The sequence below is a fragment of the Engystomops pustulosus genome, chromosome 7 (assembly GCF_040894005.1).
Source record: "Engystomops pustulosus chromosome 7, aEngPut4.maternal, whole genome shotgun sequence".
Classification (NCBI taxonomy): domain Eukaryota; kingdom Metazoa; phylum Chordata; class Amphibia; order Anura; family Leptodactylidae; genus Engystomops; species Engystomops pustulosus.
The window spans coordinates 69,373,759-69,387,664 of NC_092417.1; the positions used below are offsets into that span (position 1 = coordinate 69,373,759).

Below are 13,906 nucleotides of genomic sequence, written 5' to 3' on the forward strand. Positions count from 1 at the left end.
TGATAGTAAGTTCAGCATAATGCCTGACACATGATTAATTCTTAGTTAGGATATCCTAATTAGGATATCACTTTAGCTTGTGAATTTGCACGCTTTATTAGTGATTTCTGGTTGACTTAAAGTGGCACACATATTTTACTCTAGAGTACCTAATAAGGTGGGTAAAGAGATGTCAAGTAAGAAGCTGCAACACTGTCTATATGCTGTGGAATAGAAAACCAGTCATTACTATGTCTCCAGGTTTAATGTCTTTTACTTTCTTCTCCCAGGAACATCCTCATACTCTCACCAAGGTTATGGCTATGACTCCAAGCTATACAGCCTTGAACATGGCCACGAAAAACCACAAGACAAGAAAAAGAAAACCTCTGGCCTTGCCACGCTCAAAAAGAAATTCATTAAGCGGCGGAAGTCAAGTAGGTCAGCAGATCATGCCAAGCAGATGAGAGAACTGCTCTCTGGATGGGATGTCCGCGATGTCAATGCACTTGTGGAGGAATATGAGGGGACAGCAGCCTTAAAGGAGCTCTCTCTGCAGGCCAATGTGTCACGTCCAGAGACTAGGACTTTACAAAAGGATATGGCAGATCTTTATGAATATAAGTACTGTACAGATGTGGATCTGATATTCCAGGAGACATGCTTTCCAGTGCACCGCGCCATATTGGCTGCAAGATGTCCTTTCTTTAAGAAGCTGCTTTCGTCGTCCCCGGAGTATGGAGCAGAAATCATCATGGATATCAATACTGCAGGTATTGACATGACAATGTTTTCCGCCTTGTTACACTATCTATACACAGGGGAGTTTGGCATTGAAGACTCCAGGTTTCAAAATGTGGATATTCTGGTGCAACTAAGTGAGGAATTTGGTACGCCAAACTCATTGGACTTTGACATGCGTGGGCTGTTTGACTACATGTGTTACTACGATGCGGTGCTTAGCTTTTCTTCTGACTCTGAGTTGGTAGAGCAGTATGGAGCTCAGAGCTGCTTGGAGGAAGAGCTCCGAGCTCACAAAGCAATCCTCTCCGCACGGTCTCCATTCTTTCGCAACCTGCTCCAAAGGCGAATTCGGACTGGGGAGGAGATTACAGACCGGACATTAAGGACTCCCACGAGAATCATTCTGGATGAATCCATAATACCAAAAAAATATGCGAAAGTCATTTTGCATTGTATGTACACTGATGTTGTGGACCTGTCCTATGTGTTGCACTGTAGCCCATCTATCGGGAGTCTGAGCGAAGTACAGGCTCTAGTAGCAGGAAAGCCAAACATGACCCGGCCAGAAGAAGCAATGGAGCTCTACCACATAGCACTGTTCTTAGAGTTTAATATGCTTGCACAAGGTAAGAAAATAGGAATCTATCATCTTCAGTAACCTTTGTTTTTTTTTGTTTTTTTTGGTTTCTATTGCTTGTATGATTCCATTTTTTTGCTGTTTTGTCACACTTTTTAGTAGTGGCTTTAGAGCTCTAGTAACACTACACAACTTTTCCACTCTAATGAAAGATCTAATGGAACCTGCCAAACCCAGGTGAACTTTAAGGCTTATTTCCCACGAAGACCAGTTTCTTATATGTACTCAGGACAACAAAATAATGGACTGTTTATTAACGAAAATACAGCATTTCACAGATATAATTCCAAACTGTATTTTATCAGTTCTGGTGTACACAATTTCAGTTGCCCCTAGACACAACCCTCTAATTTCTGACTTTAGGGTTGGCCCGCCATCTTGAATCTCTGTGTGACAGCGTGCTGCTGAGTTTCTGTGTCTTTCTGCTCTGAGCCTGTAGCCACGCCCCCTGCACGGAGCTCAGACACTCACTGATCATTTCCTGCCAGCATATCGTGAGGAGAGAGAAGCTCCAAACGACAAGGATATATGTGCCTGCCCCGAACAGAGATGTAGCAGAGCTAAAAGCGTAACAGTGTAAAAGTCTGTCAACCACTGTCATGCCTCTGTGTAATAGGCAACTCGTCATCTCTGATCTGTCTCTTCTCGCCTATGTGTCCGTGTTAGTACAAAGTCAGTAGCAGATAAAAGTGTATATAAACCTTTACCCTTGATAATCTAACCACACTGTCACCCCACATTACTAGATGGATCATAATTTGTCTGCTTAGAGACTCCCCACCCATACCCTGGAATTTTGCATTGAGCAGCTTAGGGAGTGATATGAGCTAAATCGGCAATAAAAATGAGTAACATTGTAAAGGAGGGCGTTAAAATGATCTTTATTATGTAAACCTCACTAGGGGATTGAAATCTGAGAATTTTCTTTAGTGGAAAAAAACCCTTTTTACCCCATTTCATCAAATACATTTAATTGCTTGTATAATGAAAAGTTACACAATTTTCCAATAAACATTCTGTATCAATTTCTCAAATTTTTCTTGTTGTTTGCTGTTTTTCTATTAAAAAAAAAGCTTTGTTTATTTCCAGTGGACAGAAATCTGACAATGGTCACACAGGTGCACACCTCCTTAGAACAAACAGCTCTGATTACTCTGTACTATCTATACTAACGAGATGTGCACCTGTGTGACCATGGTCAGATTTCTGTACACTGGAAGTAAACAATAGAGCTTTCTATAGAATGACAGCTATCAGAGATCTAGAAGAATCGATACAGAAAGTTTATTGGAAAATTGCCTAACTTTTCATTATACAAAGAATAACATATATTTGTTGAAATTCAAATACCTCTTAGAGGCAAAAAGAAATATATAGAGGTGGGCAATATAGAGAGGTTGAATTCATACAGTGAATCCACTTCCCATACTGGTAAATATGCATCAGTACAAGATAAGTAATATAATGTATGTACACAGACTCCAGCAGAATAGTGATTGTATTTCTGGAGTATAATATAGGATGTAACCCAGGATCCGTACAGGATATGTAATGTACTTAGTGACTACACCAAGAGAAGAGCTCTGCAGTATAACCTGTTTTGGACCGTCCATTGACTTTAGACGTCAGCAGGTGCAGGTCCGGAGTCTGCAGTGAGTTCTTTAGACGTCGCACTAGCCCCAGGAGCAGGACCAGGTCTCCGGGTATCTCTGGGGAGAATTACGGGTCTCTAGGTTTATTACTGCTTCTCCCTTCTCCGCTCATAACAGCATAGCGCTGAAGTAGCGCAATGCATGGAGGAACAGAGCCGGTGCTGCCCCTAGTTCTAATCGCTCACGTGACTGCTGGGGTCTCAAGACTTAATCGGAGCTGCTGGGTCTAATTAGACCCAGTACAGCTCTGATCAGCACAACCAGTGACTGGTGGTCGTTTTCCTCTGTAACTGGGGCTCTTATAGAAAACTTGTAAAATAAAAAAATAAAAAGAATAAAGTAAATTTAGAAGGAAAAAAAAGTGCAAAATGGCCGTATGACCTCATGGGGGACATATTACTCACTCACACACACACACACACACACAATTCATAAAAATACATTAACATTTCCCCATATGATTAAAAAATCCCCCACTACACTACAAAAAAATAGCCTTAGTCGCCCCGTTTGCCCGAGACTATACATATTTTATATCAAACCGACCAAAATAAAATGGGGAATTCATTAATAATGTAAATTTTTAGTTAATTTGAAAGAAAAAAAAGTACTACCATATATACTCGAGTATAAGCAGAGTTTTTCAGCACAAAAAAAAATTTGCTGAAAAACCTCACCTCGGCTTATACTCAAGTCAAGAAAAAAAATAACAAACTCTGTACTCTCCTTCTGGCATCGGCACACACTGTCAGCCCGCGACTGATGTCGCGGTGCCTGCGAGGGACAGCGCGGGGACACGGAGCTGATACCAGAGCAACGCTGTTAAAATTAGGGGTCTCCGCTTATACTCGAGTATATACTGTATACATCACCGAAAACTATTTTTGTCCACCTAATCCATAAAAATATATAAATGGGGAAAAAAGGAATTTTTTTTTTTTTTTTTTTTACATTTTAACTACCTATGTTTCGAAAAATAAAAAAAGCTGCAAAAAATTCGAAAACAGATGGCACATTAAGTGTTCTGGCCCTTGAACCGTTGCGTATGATAATTACCTAAAATGCCCTGGTCACTAAAGCCTTTTCAGGCCACATCATTAAAGTATTAAATAAGTAAATGCAAAGCCACATTTAACTGCAAATCTGGCCAATGCAATGCATTTACAGTATTTAAGTATTGTTATAAGGCAGTAGTATGGCAGACCTTGGTGGGAGCATATTTTTTTCTGCTTTGTCAGTATAGGCAAGGAACACATATGGGAGTGATTGTACTCTTCACTACTTAGCCTCACTCGCATCTTGTAGAAGACAGAACGCGGAAGCAGACAGACAGCCAAATAAACAGATGTCTGCTTCTGAATTTTCAGTCTGTACATCTAATGCTTCTAATGTTTTTAATGCACGCACATTGCCCACAAACATCCACCACCACTTCTGAGTAGGGTTGCACCAATACCAGAATTTTAAGTGCAATGCTGATAACTGGAGAAGTATCTTGACACTTGATACCGATACAATAGTATTCTCTAGATTCAATGTCTAGGGTGCAGTCACATAGGGCGCATACATCGCGTTTTAGAAATGCAATGCAAATGTCTTGAGGCGGGGTTGTCCTGGTGATGTTAATATAAAATCTATATTTTGTCTTATACATTTTTATTCAATTTAACTGTGTTAATTATATGTTTAAAAAAAAAAAGTATAATGTACTGATGTATAGAGCGATCTCTGAGAAGATCCATGTCTACATACCAGTGCATTGAGCTTGTGTAACAGAGTAACTCTATGGAAGCTATAGTCAGAAAAATAATCCTCCCATTGATGACCAGTAAATCCATAGTCTAGTTGAGAGGCCCTGTATCTCTATGGCAGGTACAGAGTACAGGTGAGTTCAAATCCCGGCTGGACAAAAAATTATTTCATTGAATAACATGAAATAATTTAGAGCCTTGTAGAAAAACCATATACCGTATATATGACAGGTGTCCTTTAAGTTTTTTTTTTTATCATTGACTCGTGTATAAGGCGAGGCTTATACACGAGTCAATGATAAAAAAAAAACTTAAAGGGCACCTGTCATCAGGTCTGTGTCACTAGTCCTGTCACTACTACCTGCTGGAGCAGCTCACAAGGATCCCATCCCAGCCTTTATCTAGTTATTTCATACATTAATCATTATAAAATCATCTTATTTTTATTATGTAAATGAGGCTGGTCACATGGTCAGAGGCAGTGATGTCACTCCTGTTACCCCTCCCCTCTCCTCCCCCTGCTCATGTCTGTGTGTAATGTATAGTAAGGCATTGCTAGTGTGTGTGCTGTATCTGCTGACAAGCTGCATCCTCCTAATACACAGAGACACAGACATCAGCTACACAAGTGCCTGACATGTTCTGCTATAACATGGCTGCAGCCTGGATCTGTTGTATCTCTCCTATACACACACAGGCTGCAGGAGGCGTGGCCACCAGCAAGCTCATGAGGGAGCCATTACACATTATACCTCACACCATTATACAGGCTGTCAGTCATGCACTGGGGGTGTGGCTGTGCCGCCCACTCATGAATAAGGTGGACAGCTTGAATATGCTAATGCTTCATAGGACATTTCACAGGTCATTTGCATACAGCTTTAGGACCTCATTGCTTAAGTTTACAGCCATGTAGAGGGACAATGAAGGGATAAAGACAATGCTCTCTAATGGCAGTTTATGAAAATCTATTTAGATTAGGGGGTTATTTTGCATGACGGGTTCTCTTTAATACTCACCCTCTGGTGTCCCCGATGTTTCTCGCGGCTCCCGATCTCTGTCGCGGCTCCCCGTGTCTCCTCTTCACTCTTCTACCTTCTCTAGCTGGCAGAGTTGTGTCCATGCGATCTGCCGGCCGTCGCACACTATGATGCAGCGCTGTCGCCGCTGATGGACACGATTCTGCCGGCTAGAGAAGATAGAAGAGTGAAGAAGCCGTATTAAGTTTTATTTAATTTTTTTTTTAGCTGTATGGTGCACGGGGGCAGGCTGTATGCTGCACCCTCGGCTTATACTCGAGTCAATAGGTTTTCCCAGTTTTCTGTGGTAAAATTAGGGTTTTCGGCTTATATACGAGTATATACGATATGTACAGCTCATGATATTTCCCTGATGATGTTGTCCCTGCTCTGCCGCATCCCTACACATCTATACAAAGGATTCCCTGGCCCATGTCTCCTCTGAGGATTCCCTTGCAGACAGCAACTAGGAGTCTGTACAACAGCACAAGTCATTGATTACCAAAAATGACAGAATCCCAGTATTAAAACGTTCTAAATATGAACGTATTGCACAAGTATGGTTCGATGCATCGTGCAACCCTACTTCTGAGTTGCCCTCAATGTGTTAATTTATAACGTGTTATTCTTTGCATATCTTTGTGGTTCTTCTTTTGCAATAGGACTTGTTCAGGGGTTAAAATTTGATACTGACAGTAATGTGACAGAATCACAATAGGACTTGAAAATTGAGCTTTCAATGCAGTTAAATACAACTTGTCGCCAGAATTTTACCCAGTGCCTTAATTACAGACGGTTTACTGATCTGCATGTGAGTAGACAAGAGTTATGTTTTCTCCAGGCTGCACCTCATTCTTTTGATTGACAGCTGTGTCTCTTCAACATGTGACGTAATACTACGTCACATGCCGGGTGCAGGTGCATGGAGAGGGCTCATGGACTGAACCCTCTCCATAGCCAGTAAGTCTTTGCTGCATATTGCTTTCCTGCTGATCGCCGCCGGCGGTTTCAAAAAGATGGCCGTGTATGGGCACTGCCATCTTTCCAAGGATAGTCGCTCCCCGTGATGTCATCAGGGAGCGGCGATCCATTGCCATTGTAGCCTCGGGTCTTCTGAAGACCCGAGGCTACTTCGGGTTAACCTATTCATTACAATGTGCAATCAGCACATTGTAATGAATGAGGAGTAAAATCCACATATACTGCTATGCTGTAGTATGGCAGTATATGATGGGATCCTACAGACAACCTAGGGTTAAAGTACCCTAATAGTAAAAATAAAAATTAAGTTTAAAAAATATAATTAAAATACCTCAAATCACCCCCCTTTCCCTAGAACTGATATAAACAGTAAAAATCATAAACACATTAGGTATCGCCGCGTCTAAAAATGCCCGATCTATAAAAATAACTGTTTTTCACTGCGTTTAACCACGTAATGGAAAATCATGCCCAAAGTCAAAAATGGCACTTTTTTGCCATTAAAAAAAAAAAAAATTCTATAAAAAGTGATCAAAAGACTGCACAGTCCTAAAATGATAACATTGATGATAAACATCATCAAAATCCACAAAAAAACAACACCTCCCAAAGCTTCGTACACCAAAGTATAAAAAAGTTATTAGCGCCAGAAACGGCAAAATCCCCCAAAAAATTTTACAGGAGGTTTTAATTTTTTAAATGTATGAAAACCTTATAAAACCTATACAAATTTGTTATCCCCGTAATCGTACCGACCCAAAGAATAAAGTAGACATGTCATTTGGGGCATACAGTGAATGCAAAACATGGAAAAATAAAAAAGTTATAGATTTTTGAAGGTGGGGAGTGAAAAATGGAAACGCAAAAACGAAAAAGTGCTGCAGCATTAAAGGAGTATTCTCGTCTGGGCACTCGCGTTCAGTTTCATTCATCTGCCATATGTAAACATTTCTTCAATTAGATGTTATTAAAAAAATGTTCCTGTGTGAAGATAATTTCTCATAAATGTAGTCATATTGTCCCTTAGAAACGAGATGGCTTTCTCAGATACGGGCACATCTGCTGGAGTGAGTGAACAAAGAAACAAAAGGTTATTGTATATGAAATGCCCGAGGAGTTACTGCAGGTCCTACAGCCGTCCTGTGGTAATGATTGCTGAATCCAGGAGGTCAGACAGGACTCTATAGCGCATTTCTGGCCACTGCTGCCAGAGTGTGACGTGGTCGTATCCAAGGAAGCTATCTCGTTTCTAAGGGGCAACATGACAGAAATTTCTTCACACAGGAACATCCAATTGAAGAAATGTTTACAAATGGCAAATGAATTTAATTAAATGTAAATGCCCAGATGGGAATACCCCCTTAAGGGGTATTCTCGCCTGGGCATTCACATTCAGTTTCATTAATCTGCAATATATATACATTTCTTAAATTAGATGTTATTTAAAAAAAAATGTTCCTTTTGTGAAGATAATCCAATAACATCCAATTGAAGAAAATTAAATTAAAAGTGAATGCCCAGATGGGAATACCCTTTTAAGTTGAATTTGTATGCAAGTCGGAACTGTATTATATAATTGTAACCACAATTTTATATTGGATTTTAAAACTTTTGGGTGGCACGAGAACCAGGATTAACAATAAATCTTAGTTGCAGACACCTTTGATAACTCTTACAGTTGATCATTATAGGCAAAAATTACTAACATCCAGAGGGAGTGGTTGTAACCAGGGGTCGTCTGTAAGTCGAGTGTTCTTAAAGGGTTATCCGGGTGTTAAAAATTACTTAGGGCTGGGCGGGCTATTTAAAATAACAAACCTGTACTTAACTCGTCCGCCGCCGCCAATGTCCCGCGTCGCAGTCCACTTGATCCGTGCACGCCCTGTTTGTTTACAGGGGCACAGAAGCCGAGCACAGGGAACTTCCGGTCCGTGCTGTGGCCGGCTCCTCCCATCTGTCCCTATCTCTCAGCGTTGTAAGCGCTTGGAGATGGTGTTGGATGGGAGCTTCCGGCCGGCAGGTAGCTCCCTGTGTGCCCCTGTATACAAACCGCAAGAACATACAAAATACAAAACCATGCGGCGCGGGACATCTGCAGCGCCGGACAAGGTAAGTAGATGTTTATTATGTTTAAATAGCCCAGCCTGGCCCTCATTCATTTTTAACACTTGGATAACCCCTTTAAGTCGGGGATAGATGGATATGTATATTCCCAGTCTAGTTATGTAAGCATTGCTATTTTGAAATAGTCACTTTTAGATTTTTATTTTTTTTTCTCTTTATTTTGGGGAAGGAGGGGAATGGACATGTAATAAACTCATAGAAAAAGGAATTTATTGCTGAGAACAAAAAAAAGATGTACAAATAAGCCCTAGTGCAGCCCCATGAAATCAGCAGGGCCATGTGAATTCTTTGTAGACAGACCTAAGCTTAGCATTTTCTTTTCTAAAACTATTTTGAGAGCTTTACGGAGCCCCTAAACACATTACATACCGCATTGTGCAGAGGTTGGATATCCCCTCCTTTTGATATAAATGACTGGATGCATCTATTTTCCAGACTGACCCAACTGTTCTCATAAATTCTTTCTTTCAGGCTGCGAGGATATCATTGCAGAGAGCATCTCTCTAGACACTTTACTCGCCATCTTGAAGTGGAGCTCACAGCCCTATGGTTCCAATTGGGTGTATCGCCAAGCATTGCACTTTCTGTGTGAGGAGTTCAGCCAGGTCATGATTTCTGACGTGTTCTATGAGCTTAATAAGGATCATCTGCGGAGTGTCATCCAGTCTGACTATCTGCAGGTACTGCCCTGTTCTGTATCTGAACAAGTCATCCTTCACTGTGCAACTATGCGGTCTTCCAAATTATTATGCAAATAATATTTTCTCATATTTTCCAAAATGACCTAAATCAATTGCAGTCATTGTAATTTTTCAGCCATCAACTATTTTGAGTATAATTGAATTTTTTTTTTTTTTAACAAACTGCCTATAATAACAGTATGTTTTTTTTTTTTTTAAATACTCAAAATGCACGGTCTAAATTATTATGCACAGCAGAGTTTTCAACCTTATCATTTTTATAAGGTACAAAAAAAATGATCATTTGTGACATTATAAGCATTTAGCAGGTTATTACAAACTGAAATCAAACAGTTTTCAAGTCAAAAATGTATTCTAGATTATGTTACATTTGCACATAGGACTCCTTGTTCGAAAGGAGCTTCTGAACTCTCTCGTCCATTGTTTTTGGATGGTTTCTGCTTTAATTGTTTTGCATGAGGACAGAATACCTTCCAGAGCTGTTGCTTAGATGTAAACTGCCTCCCCGCATAATAGACACTCCTTTTGATGATGCTCCAGAGATTCTCAATGGGGTTGAGGCCAGGGGAGCACCATAATTTGTCCCCTTTTTTTATGCCCATAGCAGCCAGAGAGGCAGATGTGTTATGTGCAGCATGAGACGGTGCATTATCATGCATGAAAATGATTTTGCTGTGGAATGCACGGTTCTTCTTCTTGAACCATGGCAGGAAGTGCTGTTTGGGAAACTCCACGTACATTATGGAGTTCATCCTTACCCCTTCAGGGATCCTAAAGGGGCCGACAATCTCACTCCCCATGATTCCATCCCAAAATATTACTCCACCTCCTCCTTGTTGGTGCAGTAGCCGTGTTTGCATGGGGTGTCCATCAACCAGCCATCCTCCACTCCATCCATCTGGACCATCGAGCGTTGCACCTTTTTTTGAAGTCACTTCATGTATTTTGGCCCACTGGAGCCCTTTCTGCTGGTGTGCAGTGGATAGAGGAGGTCAACAGGATGGCTTCCGCACAGCCGATACATCCTATTTTTCTTTCCCATTTTGGCTGAAAATGTAGGCTGCTTAATAATGGGGGACAGACTTATTAAGAAGTCTTGCCTTTAATTGGACACACCTGCCAAACTAATTAACACAGGTGTCTGCAATTATATAAAGAGCCCTGACACACATCACCGGCCAAGAGTTTAACTGACAAACAAAATTCTTACCTTATCACTCCTAAACACTTTTTGCATAATAATTTGGTACACCTTATAGTAAAAACCTGTAGAAGATTCACCATACCTGAAAAGAACCGACTGCCCCATTTTCATCATTAACGTATCTTATGACTGATGGCAAACATTTCGGGACTCTTTACTTGGAACTTCTAGATCTGAAGGAGCTCAGTTTCTAAAGTATCACTTTTATCACTTTTATCTACTTGACTATTTTAAATTTTTTTCTATGCAGGCAAGTGAACAGGATATTCTGAAATATCTCATAAAGTGGGGGGAATACCAGCTGATGAAAAGAATAGCGGACCGAGGTGAGATTTTGACATAAATTGACCACATGCCTTTACTGCCTCAATAATAATCCCTGAATGTTCATCATGTGATTCAGCATTTGTGCAGTATGCAGACTCTACGTTCAGTTTCAGCAGAGCTCAGAGATGACAATATCACTCATCCTCCCCAGTATCTGTCACAAAGGACAAACCATGAAGAGAGGCACAGTTGGAGACGCCATGTGGATGGCATAGAGCAGTGAGAGAAAGGAAGTTGTGTTTATATGCAGAGGGCAGCATGGTGAGAACATGGACATATACAGTCATGGCCAAAAGTTTTGAGAATGATACAAATGTTAATTTTTACAAACTCTACTGCATCAGGTTTTAAAATGGTAATTTGCATATACTCCAGAATGCTATAAAGAGTGATCAGCTTAACAGCAATTAATTGCAAAGTCAATATTTGCCTAGAAAATGAACTCCCCCCCCCCCCCCCCAAAAAAAAAAAAAAAAACACTTTTCAACTTCATTGCAGGCCTGCCTTAAAAGGAGCAGCTAACATTGTTTCAGTGATTGCTCCAGTAACACAGGTGTTGGTGTTGATGAGGACAGGGCTGCAGATCAATCTGTCATGATTAAGTAAGAATCACACCACTGGACACTTATAAAGGAGGCTGGTGCTTGGCATCATTCTCTTAAAAGTGTTTCAGCTTTGGGATCGGGCTACCAGCCGTGCAGAGCTTGCTCAGGAATGGCAGCAGGCAGGTGTGAGTGCATCTGCACGCACTGTGAGGCGGAGACTCTTGGAGCAAGGCCTGGTGTCAAGGGCAGCAAAGAAGCCACTTCTCTCCAGAAAAAACATCAGGACAGACTGATATTCTGCAAAAGGTACAGGGAGTGGACTGCTGAGGACTGGGGTAAAGTCATTTTCTCTGATGAATCCCCTTTCTGATTGTTTGGAACATCTGGAAAACAGCTTGTTCGGAGAAGACAAGGTGAGCGATAGCACCAGTCTTGTCTCATGCCAACTGTAAATCATCCTGCAACCATTCATGTGTGGGGCGGCTTCTCAGCCAAGGGAATCGGCTCTCACAGTCTTGCCTAAAAATACATCCATGAATAAAGAATGGTACCAGAATGTCCTCCAAGAGCAACTTCTCCCAACCATCCAAGAGCAGTTTGGTGATCAGCAACGCCTTTTCCAGCATGATGGAGCACCTTGCCATAAAGCAAAGGTGATAACTAAATGGCTCAGGGAACAAAACATAGAGATTTTGGGTCCATGGCCTGGAAACTCGCCAGATCTTAATCCCATAGAGAACTTGTGGTCAATCATCAAGAGACGGGTGGACAAACAAAAACCAACAAATTGTGACACAATGCAAGCAGTGATTGTACAAGAATGGACTGCTATCAGCCAGGATTTGGTCCAGAAGTTGATTGAGATCTGCCAGGGAGAATTGCAGATATCGACTTGCTGCATTAACTCATTTTAACTGTCAATAAAATGTGGAGACCCGTACGGGAAAGGAATGGCAGAGGACCGGCGCTCAAAGTTGTGACTGAGATGACAATAGCCTATTCTGGCAGAAGTGGGATTTTTTATTATTTAGCGATGTGACGCGTTTCAGCTCCGAACTGGAGCTCTCATCTGGCATGCCTGAACTTTTGGCCATAACTGTACATGCAGAGAGACATGTCTAAGGGAACACATTTTTTGAAAGTGGCCAACCCCTTTAAGTAATTGATTTTTACCTTCCCTCTTATAAGGAGCTACAGAAAGCCTTTTTTATCTTGCATAATCAAAATATTAAAAGATTTTATTCACTTCTTAACATCTCTCAAAATTCCATCATAAATGCCAACATTGGTGAAAAAATGCCATCTACCCATTAACCAATTAACTAAATACCTTGGGGATTTTTATTAGCTTTTAATCAAGTGGCTTTTTAAATAACCAATCAAATTTCAATAACCACTTCATACTAACCTAACTTTACTCAGTCCCTGCTTGAATGCTGCACCACATGGTTTCCCCTGCTGTTGCTACATATCAACACTCCAACCCAGATGTCCACCAACACCGCACTGTTTAAATGGGTTTCAAATGCTCACTATTCCATATAGTCTCATTGAGGTCACCAGAGGTCGCATTCATTTTTTCAAGGCAGAGTAAAAATACTCCTCTTTGCATTTTGGAGGAGTATTTTTAGCCGACAGGGAGTACACATCCCCATACGCTAGTGCTGCGTTTGTAAATGCAGTACTAGCGGTATGTGTGGCACACCCTTATGGATCACATAGTTCGCTGAAACATGTATGTGATCGCACAAAGCCCCTCCCCATTCCGCTTGATTTGAGTTTCTAAACACAAGTTAACTGAAATGCCTAAAAGCAGCCTTAATTGTATTACCTTTGCCCTTTAACCATATAACTGATAGTGATGCTATAGTAAACATGGGCAGGCAGGCGATCCTTGTCAGCTAATGGCTCTCACTTTTTCTACTTAGTAGTGCAGCCACGGCACAACTGTAGCGTGCAACACTAATGTGGCGCAGACACTTCTTGCATACCTGCGCAAGAAGTTTGCACCTAATAGAACGTTAAAAGTCGGACTGAAAATTTGCACACGGCCCTTAGTAAATGTGCCCCAGTATATTTCCACAAACGCACGGACGTGTATCCAATATGCTTACACATATATGAAGTGACAGGTGTACAAAATACATACATAAGATATTTTGACATGTGTCACATGTATAGGAGGAAGGGAGAGATAACATGCTAGATGAATGACTGGACACAGGGCTCTGCAGCTTACCAG

The 13,906-nt window shown here is 41.1% G+C and overlaps 1 protein-coding gene across 1 annotated transcript in view; it reads left to right on the forward strand.

Moving 5' to 3' along the window:
- Positions 1–13,906, forward strand: part of BTBD7 (BTB domain containing 7) — a 37,866-nt gene that overhangs the window by 10,668 nt on the left and 13,292 nt on the right. The window contains exons 3-5 of the mRNA XM_072116328.1: positions 270–1,349; positions 9,359–9,567; positions 11,043–11,118. Of these exons, the coding sequence (XP_071972429.1) occupies positions 270–1,349; positions 9,359–9,567; positions 11,043–11,118 (1,365 nt within the window). The remainder of the gene's footprint in view (positions 1–269; positions 1,350–9,358; positions 9,568–11,042; positions 11,119–13,906) is intronic.